The 17,903-nt window shown below is 37.1% G+C and overlaps 4 protein-coding genes across 9 annotated transcripts; 2 read left to right on the forward strand and 2 right to left on the reverse strand.

The window, feature by feature from the left end:
* Positions 1–266: 266 nt before the first annotated feature.
* Positions 267–6,588, forward strand: LOC119082271 (zinc finger protein 2). 5 transcript variants are annotated; one of them, XM_037191743.1, is made up of 10 exons: positions 267–571; positions 1,841–2,063; positions 2,168–2,650; positions 2,696–2,710; positions 2,978–3,606; positions 3,671–3,769; positions 3,837–3,977; positions 4,050–4,152; positions 4,222–4,303; positions 6,200–6,588. In XM_037191743.1, the coding sequence occupies exons 2-10, from the start codon at positions 1,872–1,874 to the stop codon at positions 6,325–6,327; spliced, it is 1,872 nt and encodes a 623-aa protein (XP_037047638.1). In that variant the 5' UTR covers positions 267–571; positions 1,841–1,871; the 3' UTR covers positions 6,328–6,588. The 5 variants fall into 5 exon arrangements, with proteins under 5 accessions (XP_037047638.1, XP_037047639.1, XP_037047635.1 ...); XM_037191744.1 differs by having other exon boundaries at positions 2,699–2,710; XM_037191740.1 differs by having other exon boundaries at positions 2,168–2,710.
* A 2,897-nt stretch (positions 6,589–9,485) lies between these two features.
* LOC119082280 (cilia- and flagella-associated protein 20) lies at positions 9,486–10,576 on the reverse strand. Its single transcript, XM_037191756.1, has 2 exons — positions 10,207–10,576; positions 9,486–10,083 (listed from the first exon to the last, which is right to left on the reverse strand). The coding sequence occupies exons 1-2, from the start codon at positions 10,480–10,482 to the stop codon at positions 9,763–9,765; spliced, it is 597 nt and encodes a 198-aa protein (XP_037047651.1). The 5' UTR covers positions 10,483–10,576; the 3' UTR covers positions 9,486–9,762.
* Positions 10,577–12,289: 1,713 nt separating this feature from the next.
* On the forward strand, positions 12,290–13,688 carry LOC119082275 (methionine aminopeptidase 1D, mitochondrial). 2 transcript variants are annotated; one of them, XM_037191749.1, is made up of 6 exons: positions 12,290–12,429; positions 12,501–12,720; positions 12,779–12,970; positions 13,031–13,138; positions 13,195–13,348; positions 13,410–13,688. In XM_037191749.1, exons 1-6 carry the CDS (start codon positions 12,344–12,346, stop codon positions 13,598–13,600), a joined length of 951 nt encoding a protein of 316 aa, XP_037047644.1. In that variant the 5' UTR covers positions 12,290–12,343; the 3' UTR covers positions 13,601–13,688. The 2 variants fall into 2 exon arrangements, with proteins under 2 accessions (XP_037047644.1, XP_037047645.1); XM_037191750.1 differs by having other exon boundaries at positions 12,294–12,429; positions 12,516–12,720.
* Positions 13,689–14,125: 437 nt separating this feature from the next.
* LOC119082277 (glutathione S-transferase Mu 1-like) lies at positions 14,126–15,063 on the reverse strand. Its single transcript, XM_037191753.1, has 2 exons — positions 14,784–15,063; positions 14,126–14,717 (listed from the first exon to the last, which is right to left on the reverse strand). Exons 1-2 carry the CDS (start codon positions 15,009–15,011, stop codon positions 14,262–14,264), a joined length of 684 nt encoding a protein of 227 aa, XP_037047648.1. The 5' UTR covers positions 15,012–15,063; the 3' UTR covers positions 14,126–14,261.
* Between the last annotated feature and the right edge of the window lie 2,840 nt (positions 15,064–17,903).

Here is a 17,903-nt window from a genome sequence, read left to right on the forward strand (position 1 = left end):
AAATATTGATGAGGTTTTGTCTCTATGCATGAAATTTGACAATTCGTATAGCCTTGGAACAGACCTATCAAGCTTTTTCGTTTTCTACTTTTTAATGCTGTTTTTAGAAAAGGACGACAACGTATTCAAGTACAATTGTCAATTTCAGACAATTTATGTCAATCAGGTAACACTATATTCAGACGATTCATGTTTTTTTATCTCTCTTAAAACGATAAGTTTGCTCTCTCGTTCGCTCGTGTTTTTCAATTTTCAATTTTTGCCGAACACGTTCCACCAATCACAGCGTATCCTTTTCTAACAATAATCTTCTGACGTGCTCTGAAGCGCATTTTTCTCACTTATCGTGTTCAAGCCATTTCATATGTACATGGTTTTTTTCCGTCTTTCACATCATCGGCAAAACTCTTCCACCCGAGAGCGACATAGCATATTACATGCCCCACGACAACACATAGTCGAATTGAAGTTGATTATTTGCTGGCCGCCATATTAAAGCGAGACAAAAGATTTTTTATTATTAAAAAGGTTTTCTGTTTCTAAACAAAATCAAAAAGGTTCCAACCGCTTGGTAAGAATGAATTTTTTGTGATAAATGATAAGTTTCGGTGAAATGTGAATGAATTTACAGTGAAATTTGTGCGTGAAAATTGTGCTAAAAGCGGGCGCGTCATACCACTATAATTCATTGTGTGTTGTAATTCCATGATTATTTTACTGAAATGGCCGCCTAAATTTCCGATTTTCAGTGTATACATTTTCACGTTGCTTTGAACAAATTTCCATTTGCCGCTTTGAAAATACTATTTTTTATTGTTTTTGTTTGACATTCCGGAACCTGTCGAAACGGAAAATATAAATACCGAGAAGATAAAATCAAGTTCATCTATCTCCATTTCTGAAAATGATTAGCTAATCACCTACTCATTCTACACAATTCAATAAACTGAAGAGAATATTGTCTAAAGTCATCCTTTTCTGGCGGCAGACTTTCCGATTGAAGATAAATAAAATATTGTTGGGGGCGCGAAACATATTCGGTCGCATTTTATATCATTTTTTTTTGTTCTCCTCTTGTGTAAAAGTCCAAACCAAAAAGCGATGCTGATAATAAATGAGAACAAATGCGACAAACGAACGTAAAAATATGTCTCAATCCAATGTGGGTGTATGTATACGTGTGTTTTCTGTGTCGTGTGTGTAACAGAGTGTGTATATGGAACGCTTCGAACAGATTTGTGTATTTATTATTTGCGTGTGATGAAAGATATATCTTGCAGCTCTCGATTTAGTAATTTGCTATGCTGTTGTTATAGTCGTACGTAGATAGATAGTGATATATGTGTTACTTTGCCATCGAGAGCAGAGTCTTCTATTCTTTTAGGAGACGAAACATGCAACATCAAAACCATCAAATTTCTTTTTTGTTCCTTTCTCTTTCGGTTTTTTGTTTTCTTTCTGTTCTGCTTCGGAAATATGCCTTTTCCTCTGTTATTTATCACGCCGGTTTGTTTTTGTTTTGATATTCTATATAATGCCATCGTATGAATGGTAGAAGTCAACGACTTTTCTGACTTGATGAACTCAAAAATCGGTCCCCTTTTTGGTGCGTTATGTCGAGAGTATTTAGATGGTTCGTTTGGAATTTTTTCTTTTTGTTACGGCGAAAAACAATCTAGATTTGAAACTAAAAACTTATTTGACCTTAGCTTGAAGTGACCTGACATGTATTAAACTCGTCCGGATCTGTTCCGAGCCCAACATTTGACCATGTCGCAAAAAAAAAAAATTTCGAATTTCAGTCGGTTAAATTTAACATTTTATTTTTTCGGAATTCCAGTGAACAGTTCTAGCACCAGGAACTTCTAAGCATGGAGGACCTAACAAAGACGATAATGTTTACGACAAATACGCTGCAAAATGGTACACCGACAACGATCCAATATCAAACCAGCGATGGTACACTGAAACCGAAAATCGAAGGACAGAAAGGCCAAGAGTTCCCGACTTTTTGCTACACAACAAATGTAAATAAAATTCAAATGTTAACGCCAACGTCTCAGGTAATGTTGGCTAGTTGAACATTTTTCTTTTCTTTCTTTTTGCTTTGATTCTTTTCATTTTTCGATCCGCCTTGATTTCCTTTCTTGTTACTTCCATCAATCAGGGACACACAAGTACCGTTAATCTGGCACAATTAACCGATGATAACAAGACGTGTTATATCGCACAACCATTCGGATATGCCAATTATGCACTGGTGAATCAGATGCAAATGGGTGGTGCTGGTACCGTTGGTACAGTTGCCGGAATTGCTACAGTCGACAGCAATGGTCGTATTCAAGTGGTTAATAAACCCATTACCAACACTATTTCGAACATCAGTTTCAAGTGCGATGTGTGTGGCCTAATGTTTTCGCATTTAACACTGCTGAACCATCACAAACGGATTCACACACAGGACGGCAGTGACACAAACAATGAACAGATTACCGTTGTTACACAGTCGCAAAACATTGTGCAAGCGCAGAATATTGTGAATGAAAACGGTCAAAGCTTAGGACAAATTCAAATTGTCGCTACGGAGCAGTTAGAGCCAGCAACGACACAAGCCTTACAGCAAGCTGCCGAACAACAGCAACAACAACAAGTTCAACAAATTATTCAACAACAACAACAGCAGCAGCAGCAGCAGCAGCAACAACAACAAGTAAGGACAACAAATTAATTCCGTTTACAGTACGTATGGTAAGCGTACAAATCCTCAGACAAGAATGAGTCCTTGGACACCTATTGTCCCCTTTCATTTCTAAACTGTTTTTATGAATGAGAGAACAATAGGTGACCGACGGCTCCTCCTTGTCTGACAATTGGTACGCTTACCCCCTAATTGGCCCGTTAGAAGAATAGGGAAAAACTTTCAATTTTAATGAAACCACTTTAGTGAAGCTCTCCATAATTCGTTATATGTTTTCAGCAACAACAACAACATCAACAACAACAGCAGCAGCAACAGCAGCAGCAGCAACAACAACACCATCAACAACAACAACCTCAATCAATCACAATAACCACAACTAAAGTCACGGACAAATTGACCAAATGTATCACATGTGGTGCATCAATACCGGCCAGTACGAAGCGGAAAGGTCCCAAATTAATCCGTTGCGAGAATTGTATAAACAATGACAATGCCACGCACATCCAAGCTCGCCAAACGGCAACACAAATCTTTGTGGCACCCGACGGCGACGTCAAATTCGAGATGAGTGAAATACCCAGCGCCCAAAGTGATTCAATGGATTCGATCGGTTCGCAGCACAACATTATGCCGGTAACAAACACATCCAGCGGATCGTCGAATTCAAAACAACAGCAAAACCAAAGCGGTCACATATTGCCTGGTTACTATCCGGTGAAAAAGCGCAATTTAGCCGCAGTAACGAAATGCAATAAGTGCAACGGGTCAGGTGTGATATATATTGGTGGTCAGAAGCCGGCAAAAGCCGGTCAACAGGAACAACAGAAACCGTTCCATTGTAACATTTGCGGCGGTTCGTTTTCGCGATATTCGAGTTTGTGGTCGCACAAGAAATTGCACAGCGGGTATGCTATTCTATTCAGAGGAGCTTGTTTGCATAATTGTTAATAAACATTAAATCTTACTTAGCGAGAAAAACTACAAATGTTCCATCTGCGGTCTGGCATTCGCAAAAGCTGTCTATTTAAAGAATCACTCCCGCATCCATACCGGAGAAAAGCCGTACAAGTAAGTTCCTCAAAAGTCGTCCTCCTCTTGGCCGCTGTTTTAACTTTTCTTCTGATCGTCCAAATAGATGTGCCACGTGTGGTATGCAGTTCTCCCAGTCACCGCATTTGAAAAATCACGAGCGTACACACAGCGGTGAAAAGCCGTACGTGTGCGAGGTGTGTGATAAAGGATTTGCCCGCCATGCAACTCTGTGGAATCATCGCAGGTAAGAGTTGGCGGATCACTTTCGGAAGTCATTGTACGAATTCATAACCCATCTCCGCCTCTCATTTCACAGGATTCACACCGGAGAGAAGCCGTACAAATGTGACATATGTGGATCGGCATTCAGTCAGGCAGCCCATTTAAAGAATCATGCAAAGGTCCATTCCGGAGAGAAGGTAACAAATTTCGTCTATGCGTCCGCTGCAATCCAAAACTAATGATTTTCAACTCTTTTCGTCGCACAGCCATTTAAATGTGATATTTGTTCCGCTGCATTCGCGGATCGTTTTGCATTGAAGAGACATCGACAAATTCACGAAAAATATGGTAAGCAGAGCATTTTGTGCCCGTATATCTATCTTATTGAACTTTAAATTGGTTGACTATTGTTTGCGACATTTTTAAAAATTTATTTTTAAATCTCGACATCAAGCTATAAGAGCATACACGGTGCGGTTGAATTAATTTTAACTGAGCATTTCGATGCACTTTTGATATTTTTCGATATTATTAGTCAGCTCGGAGCCCTGAACAAGGTTCCACAAAAATTTTTGATTTTCATCCGTATTTTCGGTGACAGTGGTGCATCGTCCATCCTGTCTACAGAGAGAGTGGAGGAAAACTGGTTGTGGTTTCAATCGATAGTGCCTGAAATTCTAATAACAATTGTACAAAAATGTGGTACCCTAAGTGCAAGTGAAGCCGACAGAGACATGCTAAAGTTGAAAAAACGTGATTTTCAAACAGTCATAGAGGCGTGGATACATGAGGGATGAAGCTAATAAATAGTTCTAGCAGTAGAGCAACATTTCCTCTACCAATGACCAAAAAATTATTTTTGGAGACCAGCTACATAAAGGCCGACAGTAGCTCAAAGTTTTTCCCTCATATTTGGTAAAATTTGCAGGTTTCAGAGGTACCTGAGACGCACTTATTAAATTTTATTGTAAATAAAATGGTTAATTCTGAAATTCTGGAAGTCTCAGCTGTCCATCGACACCACACATGCAATGACTCATGTCAACAGTGCCGATATGTTGCTTGAATAAGTGAAATGTGTCCTTCCACAACGAAATTTTGTGCATGATTTGAAATATCTATATGAAAAGCAAAAAATCGATGTTATTTTGCTTTTTTCGTTGTTCCTATAACTTTGTTTATCAAACAAATCATTCCAGCAGTGTTTTCAAAGACTTTTCAAATCAAGCACAAAATTTCGTCGTAGAAGGACACAATTCACTTATTAGCGCAACAAATCGGCACTGTTGACATGAGTCATTGCAAGTGTGGTGTCGATAGACAGCTAAGACTTCCAGAATTTCAGAATTAACCATTTTATTTACAATAAAATTTAATAAGTGCGTCTCAGGTACCTCTGAAACCTGCAAATTTTACCAAATATGAGGGAAAAACTTTGAGCTACTGTCGGCCTTTATGTAGTTGGTCTCCAAAAATAATTTTTTGGTCATTGGTAGAGGAAATGTTGCTCTACTGCTAGAAATATTTATTAGCTTCATCCCTCATGTATCCACGCCTCTATGACTGTTTGAAACACGTTTTTTCAACTTTAGCATGTCTCTGTCGACTTCACTTGCACTTAGGGTACCACATTTTTGTACAATTGTTATTAGAATTTCAGGCACTATCGATTGAAACCACAACCAGTTTTCCTCCACTCTCTCTGTAGACAGGATGGACGATGCACCACTGTCACCGAAAATACGGATGAAAATCAAAAATTTTTGTGGAACCTTGTTCAGGGCTCCGAGCTGACTAATAATATCGAAAAATATCAAAAGTGCATCGAAATGCTCAGTTAAAATTAATTCAACCGCACCGTGCATAGCAAGAAATTTTCGTTTTTTTGTGGTTTCATTTTCTTACTTTTACGAGCTTAGTACAATAGGCGAGGGCGAATAATCGTAAATCTAACTCACAGAAATTCAGATTTCAGGTTTATCTGACCTGTTCCAAGCTTATTCTTAATACAAACAGTTTCAATATCAGTTTCAGTAGCCCATCAGTTAACTAGGATAATGATAAGATTCAACAGGTTACTCGTCCTGCTATTTCAAAAAATCGCCAAAATTATTTCTGTTCCTAACAGATGACCAACACTAGCCATTCCTACATTTAATTAAGAGTCTTCGTTGTTTTTATCCTAATTATCCACAGAGACACGTCGAGCCAAATTTACTAAAAAAAAGAAATCTTTCTTCACAGGACAAACCGCACCCCGTCAACCGGCCCAAGTACCGATGGAGGTACAAATCGTTCACAAGCAAGAACTGCCGGAAATCGAGGATGAAGATGAGGAAAATGTGAACGAAGTGATTATATCAGGATTGTAGAGTGAACTTAGTCTATTCGAAATTGTGAAAATTTAGTCACAAAAAATTTGAAGACTATGGACAACTGCTGAATAACTATTTCCTTTATCCTCAATAAATTTTTTGATAAAAAATTTGACTTCTACAAATTCTGAATCGTTAGGGAAAACTTTTTCACCTTTCACCCTTCAATACTTAAGATTTATTTCCTTGATAATGTAAATTTGTTAATTTATTTATTAAGCTATTTATAGAATGAATAAAGTAAATAATTAAATTGCATAGTCTGCGAGCTTTACACATGTTGCTGAATAACCTGCTTCCACAAAATGTTTCCAGTAAATCAGGAACATTAAACCCCATTGATCATTTCATGTTAAACTCGTCATCAGTGTCATATTATTGGTAAATTTACCGAATTTACTGAAATTTACCAAAGGTTACCGAAATTTATTGAAGTTTACATAAAATTTACCGAATTCATTTTTCGGTAAATTTCAGTAGATTCGGTAAACGATAATGAACAGAGTGGCAAAAATTCATAGAATATCTGTTACAATTATGAAAAATTAGGAATGTGATAATTCGTTAATTTTGTTAATCGTATCAACGAAAAGAAAATCGTCAAATTCGTAGAAAATCCTCAGAAAATTCACAAAATCAATTAAAAAAAACGTTTAAAAGGCTCAGGAAAGTCCAATAAAAAGAATAGAATCCTTGAAAATTGAAAAGAATCCTTTGAAAATCACTTCAGAATCAGTAAAAAATCCTTGGAAATCGATAGGAAAATCCTCAGAGGAATTATAAATTCTTCCAATTGCATGAAATAAATTTCTCCTTCAGCAGGACCATAAAAAAATTTAACTCATGTGTTAAACCTCAAGAAGTTCCTTTATAAATGTTGTCGTATAGTTGAATATCCTGTTCTTTCCACCATTACCTACAATTTACTTTCTCCATCTTCTTCGTTTCTTCTTTCTCTTCTTCTTTATCTTATTTTCTTCTTCTTCATCATCTTATTTTCCTCTTCTTCTTCATCTTATTTTCTTCTTTTTCTTCTTCATCTTATTATGCTCAAACTGTGTTGCTCTCCGCTCAAGTTCTATTGCAAACTGTATTGGTCAAATTCTGTCACTGAAGCTCTGTTGCTATCATTCCGCTCAAGCTCTGTTGCTCAAATTCTGTTCTTTTCTTCTTCTTTCTGTTCTTTTCTTTTCCTTTCTGTTCTTTTCCTCTCTGTTCTTTTCCTTTCCTTTCTGTTCTTGTCTTTTCTTTCTTCCGTTAAACGTTGCCAAGGTCGTTGCCGCTAATAACTTTTGATTGTTTCTTCTTTTATCTTTGAACTGTAATTGTAATCCAATCTTTGTCCCTTTTCATTCCAGTAATCAACATTTTCTTCTTTCAGTTCGCAATTCCAAATCATAATCCATTTTCGTTCCGATTTCGTGTATCCAATAATGTGTTCATAACAATACCATTCCGCACAAATCCATAGTAATTCCATTCATTCAATCCACAAATATTCGACCTGTATTCTATACTGCTCTATTCCCGATCTGGGCCCATAACCTGTTGGAGATTCCAATTTGTCTCAAGGAACAGAAGCGGTTTACAAAATATTGTCTTTATTAATTGACTGACTGACTAAGTGAATCATAACTCGCTGATCCATGAAGCAATCGTCAGGTTATACTCTTCAATGAGTATATAGAAGAGAAACGGGCAAGACAGGTTTAGTCCCAAACACACCAACACCTAGAAAAGACGAGGAGGAGACGATTGCTTCATGGATCAGCGAGTTATGATTCACTTCAGGTTATACTCTTCAATGAGTATTCAGTATATAGAAGAGAAACGGGCAAGGTAGGTTTAGGCCCAAACACACCAAGTAGGTTTAGTCCCAAACACACCACGAATGAACGAAAATATTCTTCTGTGCCAAAGCTAATGTGATTAGAATAAACAATAGAATGTATACGAATGCTTCGATCGCTAACTAACTTCAACACTTAGGGTATAAATGGTACATGCAATTACCCTTCTAATGACACCCCACACGACCCTGTACGGCTAGTGTAACTGGAGATATTTTTGTAAGAAAGGTGCTACTTTTCGGTTTTTTATGACCTCTCGTTAGTCCACAAACTTCGAAGAATATTTTGAAGGTGGTTTTGGTTTCTAGGGTCGAAGTCCTTTCTCGGAACATATAAAAAATGCCACTAGAAAATGCATCCGATTTCGGTAGGCTGTTTTTCAAAAGCATCCCTCAGTATAGTGTGATTCGTCGAAATTTTGGATCGTTTACAGCTTCTTAATTGACGTTCTCTAGGGACGCTTATTAAGAATTATATTTACTGAAAATTACCGAAATTGACTTAGCTACAATAACCGAACAACTTTTTCGGTAAATTTTTGGTAAAATTCGGTAATTTTCAGTAATGTCAGCAGACCAAATTTCCAAATTTCCCTGCGTTCCACTGATAAAGACAATAATTCAAGGATAAAGATAGAAAGAAATGTTTTTTTTTTTGTTTAATTCGTCCAGAAGGAATACTCACGATTCAGAGGGATTCTTTTGAAAAACAACCTATCGAAATCGGACTAATTTTTCAGTACACTTTTATATGCGCCTGGGAAAGGTATTGGTCCCAAAAAGCAAAAGCCACTTTTAAAAAAAATCCTCAACGCTTGTGATGGAAGATCGAAAACTGAATGAATTCACTTTCTTTAATGCAGTTGAACAGTTGAAAAAACGGATAAAAATCTAACTATTTTGGTGAAATTCTAGTGGTTCCTCTGCAAGTAAGTCTTAGTCTCTCTACTCGAATTTCGTGCTCAGGACTGTTACAGAACGTAATCTCGAAACCACTACCTTACAGACACAGATCACATTATTTGATAATTGATGTCATTCTGAAAACAATTGAGTATTAGTACTGCGAAAATTAATCGCTGGCACAATAAATAGGTCAACCCCTGCAGTCATTCGCTGAGAACTTTGAAACTGCTGTTCGAAGATTTTAAGATCTGCACATTCTTGACCTTCGCCGAATCTAATTTAGTGACCAGTTTCACCTCCTTTAGAAGTTGGGGTCTGAGGGCTAGCAACAGTCCTGTTTCTTATATCCGGGACGAAAAAATTGACAATTTTAATGGGAACAGTTGAATTAAAAGTCTTGTTTCAGTCCAGAGGGTCGTTAGATTTTTTTATTATTTTTCCGTTTGATAACTTTACGTGACACAACGTGGTTGGTAACACAAAAAACGCGTGATACAAATGGTTTAAGCTTTTGAGTGAAAAAAAATGTTGTAAATGTGAATTGATTGACATTACTTTGAGTTAACAATGAAACTCACAATTGTGCATCATAAATGGTAAACTTTCAGTCGTTTTGAAATTTAAAATCTTTTTAAATTCAACATTCGCTCCTAAATCATACAATCTGTCTGATCAATTCATTGATTAGCTAGTGCCTTCGGTGCTGGTTTTTGTATGGGTAAAAACAATTTAAATTCGGATGGTAACTCTTCCTCTGAATATAATCGATCCGAAAAGTACACCCGTCGAATTCGACAATTTGCATGAATTTGTACACGCAGTGTCTCCACGTAGTTGGTGCCATAAGCGCGTCTGGTAAAATCTGATAAATTGAATTGGATTTGATTCCAGCCCTCATCCAGCCGCATTGGCATCGTGCAAATAAACGGTTTCACTCGAGTTGTTGACTGATAGTTACTGGCACGGAATCTTCGTCGTACATTTTTGTCATCCAGAACCTATGCCAATAAAAACGTTTTTTTTTTTTTTTTAAATAAATCCACGGTAACCAGGGAGGTTTGTTTGAGTTTTTTCCCTTCTTTTTTTTCTACAAAATTCGATAATCAAAGCAATTCACGTACCTGAACCTCAAATGTAAAGTATTTCTTCAAATTCTTTATGATCATCACCAGAAAGGGCAATTTGATTCCCAGAGTTTTCTTCGGATCTGCCGGGCATGTTATAAACGTTGTGCTCACATTGGTTCCAATCAGTTCCAGTACCAAGCTCTGTATGTCGTTATCTGTAATTCGTTTAATGTGACCATTTCGCACTTTTTTGTCCCAGATTTGTAATGGTTTGCTGCCAATCGAATACAATATCGAAAGGAAACCCGATTGAAACGTGTTTTTGAACATAATTTCGGTTATAAAGCCCTTTTTCGATGGAGATCTGATTTGTAGGTGATCGAACGGAATGTAAACAAAAATGTCACTGACAAAAATGTGTATGGTGTTGGTGCAGTGTTGCCGTAAAAGAGGATTTTTTTTGGAACGATGGAAACAGTAAATGGAAAGTGTTTTGCAGAATCGATTTTCTTGCAGTTTCTGGGTGTTATCAATGCAAATAATTGAAGCGTAAGCGTAGTATGTACAATGGATATGATCACTAATTTAAACCGAAAATAATTCCTACCAATAATGTCTTTTTCTTCTTCTTCAGCCTGTTTCTATACACTGCTGGACATAGGCCTCCCCAATTCTTTTCCATTCCGAACGATCTGTTGCCAATTTGCGCCTGCAATGCTCTTTATACCATTATTCCATCTCTCTGGTGGTCTACCTCTAGGCCATGTTTTAGATGGTCTCCAGTTCATGATCTTTTTGGTCCTACGTTCGTCCGTCCTTCTTGCAATATGTCCCGCCCAGCTCCACTTTAAAGATGCTATTCTTTCCATGACATCAACGACTTTTGTTTGTTGTCGAATCCATTGATTTGTCATTCTATCTGAGCGTCATTCCAAGCATACTCCGTTCCATGGCTCTTTGTGCCACTCTTAATTTATTTTCGGAAGCTTTTGTTAACGTTTCATATGTTAACGCTCCATATGTGAGCACAGGAAGGACACACGTATCGAACCAACAACGTAGGGGCCTAATATTGGAAATTTTATTTACTGAACTTACTGAAAATTTCCGAAAATTATCACTGCTTTTACCACAATGTGTGTTCCAAAAAAGTTTTTCCGTAAATTTTTCGTACTTCGTAACATAGGCACTGATCGATATAAAGCAGATAAACGATAACAGATGGCCTTGCTGTCGAGGCAACGCCATCTGTTTTCATTTCTCTGATATAAAGCGAAAACCAGTTAAATTTAATAGGTTTGTTCCAAGTAACTATAAACACGAACTTTGACAACCCGAACAACGACAATTTTATCCACAGCAACGTCGCTTACGTGATATTTCATACAAATCGAGCAACGTCGCCTACGTGCTTTACACAGAGATATTATTGAGGTTATGGTTCTGTGGATGAAAGAAAATTCATATGGCCTTGGAACAAACCTATTGATTTAATCTATGTGTCCAGCTGTTTTGTGAAAATTGATGAATGAATGAAAACACAGCTCTGCTTCTAGCATGAACATAACGAAATATTCGGAGGCTTATGCAATCAAAATAGGCCTTGCATTTTCTCGTAAAGATAAGAGTCATGAATTCTTTGTGTGAATGATTATTTATTTTAACTTGCCTTAAGTACTTACTGCTTGACTGCTCGCTCTCTTATGGCCCTCACACGAAGTACTTTTTGTTTAGTGGAACCATACTTAAGGTAAGTTATAATTAACTGGGTCTTAGGAACTCTAGCTCCGATCATAACCGTCTATTGAGACTAAGTCCAGTTTAAATTTGTATGTAATTCTTGTCATTTTGAAGAGTGACTCGTAGATTAATAGACTGTTATGATCAAAGCGGGAGAACCAAAGACTAGTTTATTATCAAAATATTGCTTTCTCTTTCAACATGTTACGTTGAGAGCGAGAGGACCGAAGACCAGTCTATTATAAGTTGTCTTGGGGTACTTGTCAAAATATTTCTTTCTCTTTCATCATAACACTCTATTAAAATTAACTGTTCAGAAGCGCTCTCTATGAACCCTTTTAGCTTAAACAAAAAGATGACAACACTTCTCATCAAATGCCGGCTGTCGGAATTGAAATGAACCGAAAGAGAATTGTCAAAAACATAATGAGTGTGTTTACCATTAAGAATCATGTCAGTGACAATAAAAAACTTAATTTACAGAAACATTGCGTTCCGAAACACTTTTAAACTGTACAACACATTCAGTCGAAATCGGTACGCTTGTCAATTTCCATATTTAACTTATAATTGGAATGACAATACTAATTTTTCGTATAATCTTGGCAATTATGCACATCTAGCATTGTTGAACCAGGAAACGTATTCCCCGAATTACCAGTGCCCGACCACGTCGTCAAGCCTGACTACTATTATGAGTTCACTCCACCTGGCCGTACAGATACCGATGAACCACCAGAAATTAAAAATTCTCAAGACATTGAACGTATGCGAGATGCTTGTAAATTGGCAGCGACTATCTTGAAAAGTTGTAGTAGTAAGATACAAGTCAGGCGTATAGAGAAATGAAAAGTTGCAATTCGATTATGATCCTATTTCCAAACAGGTTGGGACAACAACTGACGAAATCGACCGTTATGTTCATGCGAAAATTATTCGAGCAAATGCTTTTCCATCCCCGTTACGTTACGGTGGTTTCCCGAAATCAGTCTGTACCTCAGTGAACAATGTAGCATGTCATGGTATACCCGACGATCGGCCTTTAATCAACGGTGATATTATTAATGTGGACATAACCGTAAGGGAAAAGTGATTTTGGATTATTTGACGCCCATTTTCATGACTATTTCCGTTGAAGGTATTTTTGAATGGATATCATGGCGACTGCTCACAAACTTTTCTGGTGGGAGATGTTGATGAAAAAGGACGGTTTCTCGTTTCAAGCACAAAGGCTTGTTTGGACGAGGTCAGTAGATTCTAAATGTTTGCACCGCGATCCCCAGTCAATTTTGTTATTTTTAGGCAATACGAAACTGCGGTCCGAATGTTCCATTCAATCGAATCGGTACAGTAATCGAACGAATGGCAAATAGCAAACAATTGAACGTAATTCCAGCGTTTATTGGACACGGAATTGGAAAGTACTTTCATGGGCCACCGGAAATACTGCACTACGGTTAGCTTTATCAGATTCTTCCATATTTGGTAACATGCAAAGAAGTTATTGGTTTTTGCAGAAAATGATTTGCCTGGCATCATGTTGCCTGGAATGGTATTCACCATTGAGCCCATTTTGTCGTTGGGAGAACAGGAGATAGAAATTTTAGATGATGGCTGGACAGCGGTAACAACAGATAATTCACGTACCGCTCAATTTGAACACACAATTTTAGTTACGGATTCGGGTGTGGATATTTTAACGGAATAGAAACATTAGAGAAATCATTTTTATTCTCCTCGTTTAAGTTATGCGACGGGTGAAATACCTGTGTAATAATAAGACACAAATGTTTATCAACCAACTTGTCTCAATGTTTTCCCTTCTTTGCCATTTTTTCGAATTATTGATATGAGTTACTCTTCGAGATCTTAAGGTAATGCGTAAGAAACAAAACTCAGTGGGAGTTTTAGTCTAGAACTACATTCCACGATTGACCCATAAAGGATTCAACATCGAAGAAAATAAGGGTTGCGAGACAAACAAATAGAAGCACGGAATTGGAAATATAACTTTTAAGAGGAAATACCAAATTCATAGAAGACACAAAGCAATTCTTCACAATTAACTACCAAATTCTATTCGAACTTCATATCCAACTGCTCCTGTAGTTTAAGCGTTGCGTCCGTTTAGTAGTTTGATTTTATTGAATTACGACACTAATGACCAGACCATGTCAATATGAATCAGTGTCAACGATTGCATCTTATAACAAACATAGAATCAATTTTGCTGAACGATACAAATTGTACAATTTATTCATAAAAAATCTCTGTTACAGCATATGCAATACCTAACCAACGTGTAAATGCAAAGGCAAATGTGACCTGAGTGCGTTTTATAAACGTTTCCGCGAAAAAATCCGAGAAATTTATTCACTCTGACCACCCCATTCAGCTACTGGAGCGACGATTGGCAATTTCTTGTATTTGCCACTCGTCATGTAAGCCTTAATTTGAGGAATGTTCTCGAATCGAGTTAGAAAATTGTTTACGATTTCTGCACCAGCACTTTGGAACGTTTCCGGACTGAACATTCGGTTAAAATCGAGTGCATCATATAAGATAAAATCGGCGTATGTCAATTTGTCTCCAGCAACCCACGAATTCGGACCAAGAAATTTGGCAATTGGTTCGATTAGACTCGGTAGTTTTTTCAAATACTCTTCCTTGTCTTTCTCAAAGTTTGGATTGAAATACAGCATAATCATCAAGCCATGACGTAAATCGACTGCCTGTTGTTCAGCTAATTCAACTCTAAGTGTTTCATCCTCCGTTTCACCAACCAAATTGTATTTTCTCCCCAAATAGCGCAAAATTGTTAAGCTCTGAACAGAATTAGCTATTGTCAACCTGTTGATTTCTTGCACAAAAATGTCATTCAAACAATTTACCTGACTTAATTTGACGTCACCATCAATATAATACGGTAAATTGGGAAAATCGAGACCTAATGTTGGCTTGACTGACGTCCAACCAGAAATATTGTATTCGGGTGCCGGTCCAATTGTATACACTTTGTCCTCGAATTCGACTTCTTTGTAATGTAACAAATTACGAATAGGTGAAGCGAATCCTCGAATGTTCCAATATCCCACAACTGGTGCCATTATTACGTCCATTTAAACTTGCTAAGAAACGAAGACTAACTCTCTTATTTATGTACACTACGTATTTCGCCACCTGTGAAATGTATTAAAAATCTATCATTCTGCGCCGGTGTAAAATGACTTAAGAGGGCAGACTAGGTGTGAAGTAGGCTATATATTGAAAAATTGGTTTTAAAATTAATGTAGACCATTTAATGAAAATCTGTTCCAGCAATTAGATGAGCAATATGTTTATCTATCTCTAAAAAATGAAAAACGATTTACAATAAGCAACAGTTGGAAGAAAACCGATTTCCAAAAAAATATTGCATAGCCTAACTTTAAGCGACGTTCATATTTTGGAAATCGGTTTTCTTCCAACTGTTGCTTATTGTAAATCGTTTTTCATTTTTTAGAGATAGATAAACATATTGCTCATCTAATTGCTGGAACAGATTTTCATTAAATGGTCTACATTAATTTTAAAAGCAATTTTTCAATATATAGCCTACTTCACACCTAGTCTGCCCTCTTAACAGTAAAATAAATTAGACGAGCCATCAGAACAGTCGGAGCGTTTGCTGCGACTGAGCCCCGTACAAACCCGTATATCTATTGCGTACGTGACCCTAGTGCGTCTGTCACCCTGCTTTGACCGTAAGCCTATGCGCCGGTTAAAGTAGTTAAAGTAAAATTATTATGTAATGTGTACATCTTAGAAATTGCACATTGCGCAATTACGAAGCCCCGTACGACGTTCCTTTCAAATAAAACCAAAATTTCAAATAGCCCTAAAATTTTAATTTATTGAGTATAAATACACATAGGGCCTAGTATCGGCCTCAGTCCGAGGATCCAAATTTAATTTATTTTTCAACTACATTCTATTCGGCCTTTGATTACCTTCCAAATGAAACAAAAAATACGAAAAACGGAAATTTGCTCGAGTTATATGTAAAATACACATAGGGCCCTAGTAGCGGCCTTAGTCCGAGGACCCAAATTTAATTTTTTTTCAACAACATTCTATTCGGCCTTTGATTACCTTCCAAATGAAACAAAAATTACGAAAAACGGATGAAATTTGCTCGAGTTATATGTAAAATACACATAGGGCCCTAGTAACGGCCTTAGTCCAAGGACCCAAATTTTTTTTTTTTTTCAACAACATTCTATTCGGTGTTCGATTATCTTTCAAATGAAACAAAAATTACGAAAAACGGATGAAATTTACTCGAGTTGTATGTAAAATACGCATAGGGCCCTAGTAGCAGCCTTAGTCCGAGGACCCAAATTTAATTTTTTTTCAACAACATTCTATTCGGCCTTTGATTACCTTCCAAATGACACAAAAATTACGAAAAACGAATGAAATTTACTCGAGTTCAATGTAAAATACACATAGGGCCCTAGTAGCGGCCTTAGTCCGAGGACCCAAATTTAATTTTTTTTCCACAACATTCTATTCGGCGTTCGATTACCTTCCAAATGAAACAAAAATTACGAAAAACGGATTAAATTTACTTGAGTTCTATGTAAAATACACATAGGGCCCTAGCAGCTTTTCACTTCTAAGGCCCTAACTCATGGTCCACTCACCCGATTTTAAAAAACTTTTTTTTCCTGGATTGGTATTGAGAATACCTATCATTTGCCGTGTCATTTACATTTTCATCGTTTATTTTGCCATAAATATCACCAAAAGACCTTAAATCACTTAGGTGGCCCTAACTCACGAAGGGCCGACCCGAATATGCCCATCTTCGAACTTAGCCTCACTATTTTGAATTTTGACTATCTTTCAGGGAAAAAAAATAATTTTGAAATCGGATTTGATTTACTCAAGATATCGACGTGACGGACAGACGGACAGACGGCCCAAATTTTTATTGCGGATTCGTCATCTATGAACATAGGCAAACACTTTGCCCTTACCGTCTGCTTCGAATTCCATCAATTACACACGGCATCGTAATCCTATAAGCCCCTTCGTACTTCGTACGGGGCTAATAAGAGCCCTGAGTTAGATTAATGTGAATTAAGGTAAATGATGGAGAGTTGACCTAAATTGACAAAGCCAAACTTTGAACTTGAATTTCTCAGCGATTTTGGAACTACGTTACATGGAACCACTTTCATTCGAAAGATTTATCTTTTGTTTACTTAATTAACAAAAATTTTATTAATTATTGAAGATTTCGTTTAACAAAGTTAATTAATTAATAAAAATGCAGAGTTAACCTACGTGAACCGTGAGTTGTCCGATTTCATATAAGTTCAACAAATCGTTAATTGTCCCATATACAAACGTCATAGGACAACTCGCGGTTTATTGGATGTTGAGTTGACCGATCATTTTTTCTTCATACAAATTTACACGGACAACTTAAGATCACTTTTCCACTAAGTCAACTCTCCATCATTTACCTTATAAGCTAAATTTAGAGTTTTTTCTATGTAAAAAATTAGATGCTGACGATTCGAAACGTCCATATAAACCAAAGTTTTTCATTTGTCGACCGGAAAATCAAGGAGAACCAAAACCCTCATTCATTGTTTCTACGGTCAAGGAAAACACAACCTATATTAGATAAGACGTGTAAGGTTCATGGTACCAACGCGCTCCAAGAACAGACATGAGAACAGAAATAAATAAGAGGCCTCCACGACGCAGTAGTCTAAAATTCTCATATAAATTCAGTTTACCTCCCATGTGCCTATTCGCCCTCAACTCAGCATACAAACTCCACACTCTTCAAAACAACGATTTTTCGCACAAGTATGTAAATCTACTATTTTTGGCGTTGGTATAGGCCACTGCGTCCATTCAAAATAAGAGGCCAAATGACCGTTTAAAAATCTGTTCTTGTGTCTGTTATTAGAGTGCGTTGGTGGTACACAACTGAAACGTGAACTTCAATTTCT

This window comes from Bradysia coprophila, unplaced genomic scaffold (genome assembly GCF_014529535.1).
Source record: "Bradysia coprophila strain Holo2 unplaced genomic scaffold, BU_Bcop_v1 contig_415, whole genome shotgun sequence".
Classification (NCBI taxonomy): domain Eukaryota; kingdom Metazoa; phylum Arthropoda; class Insecta; order Diptera; family Sciaridae; genus Bradysia; species Bradysia coprophila.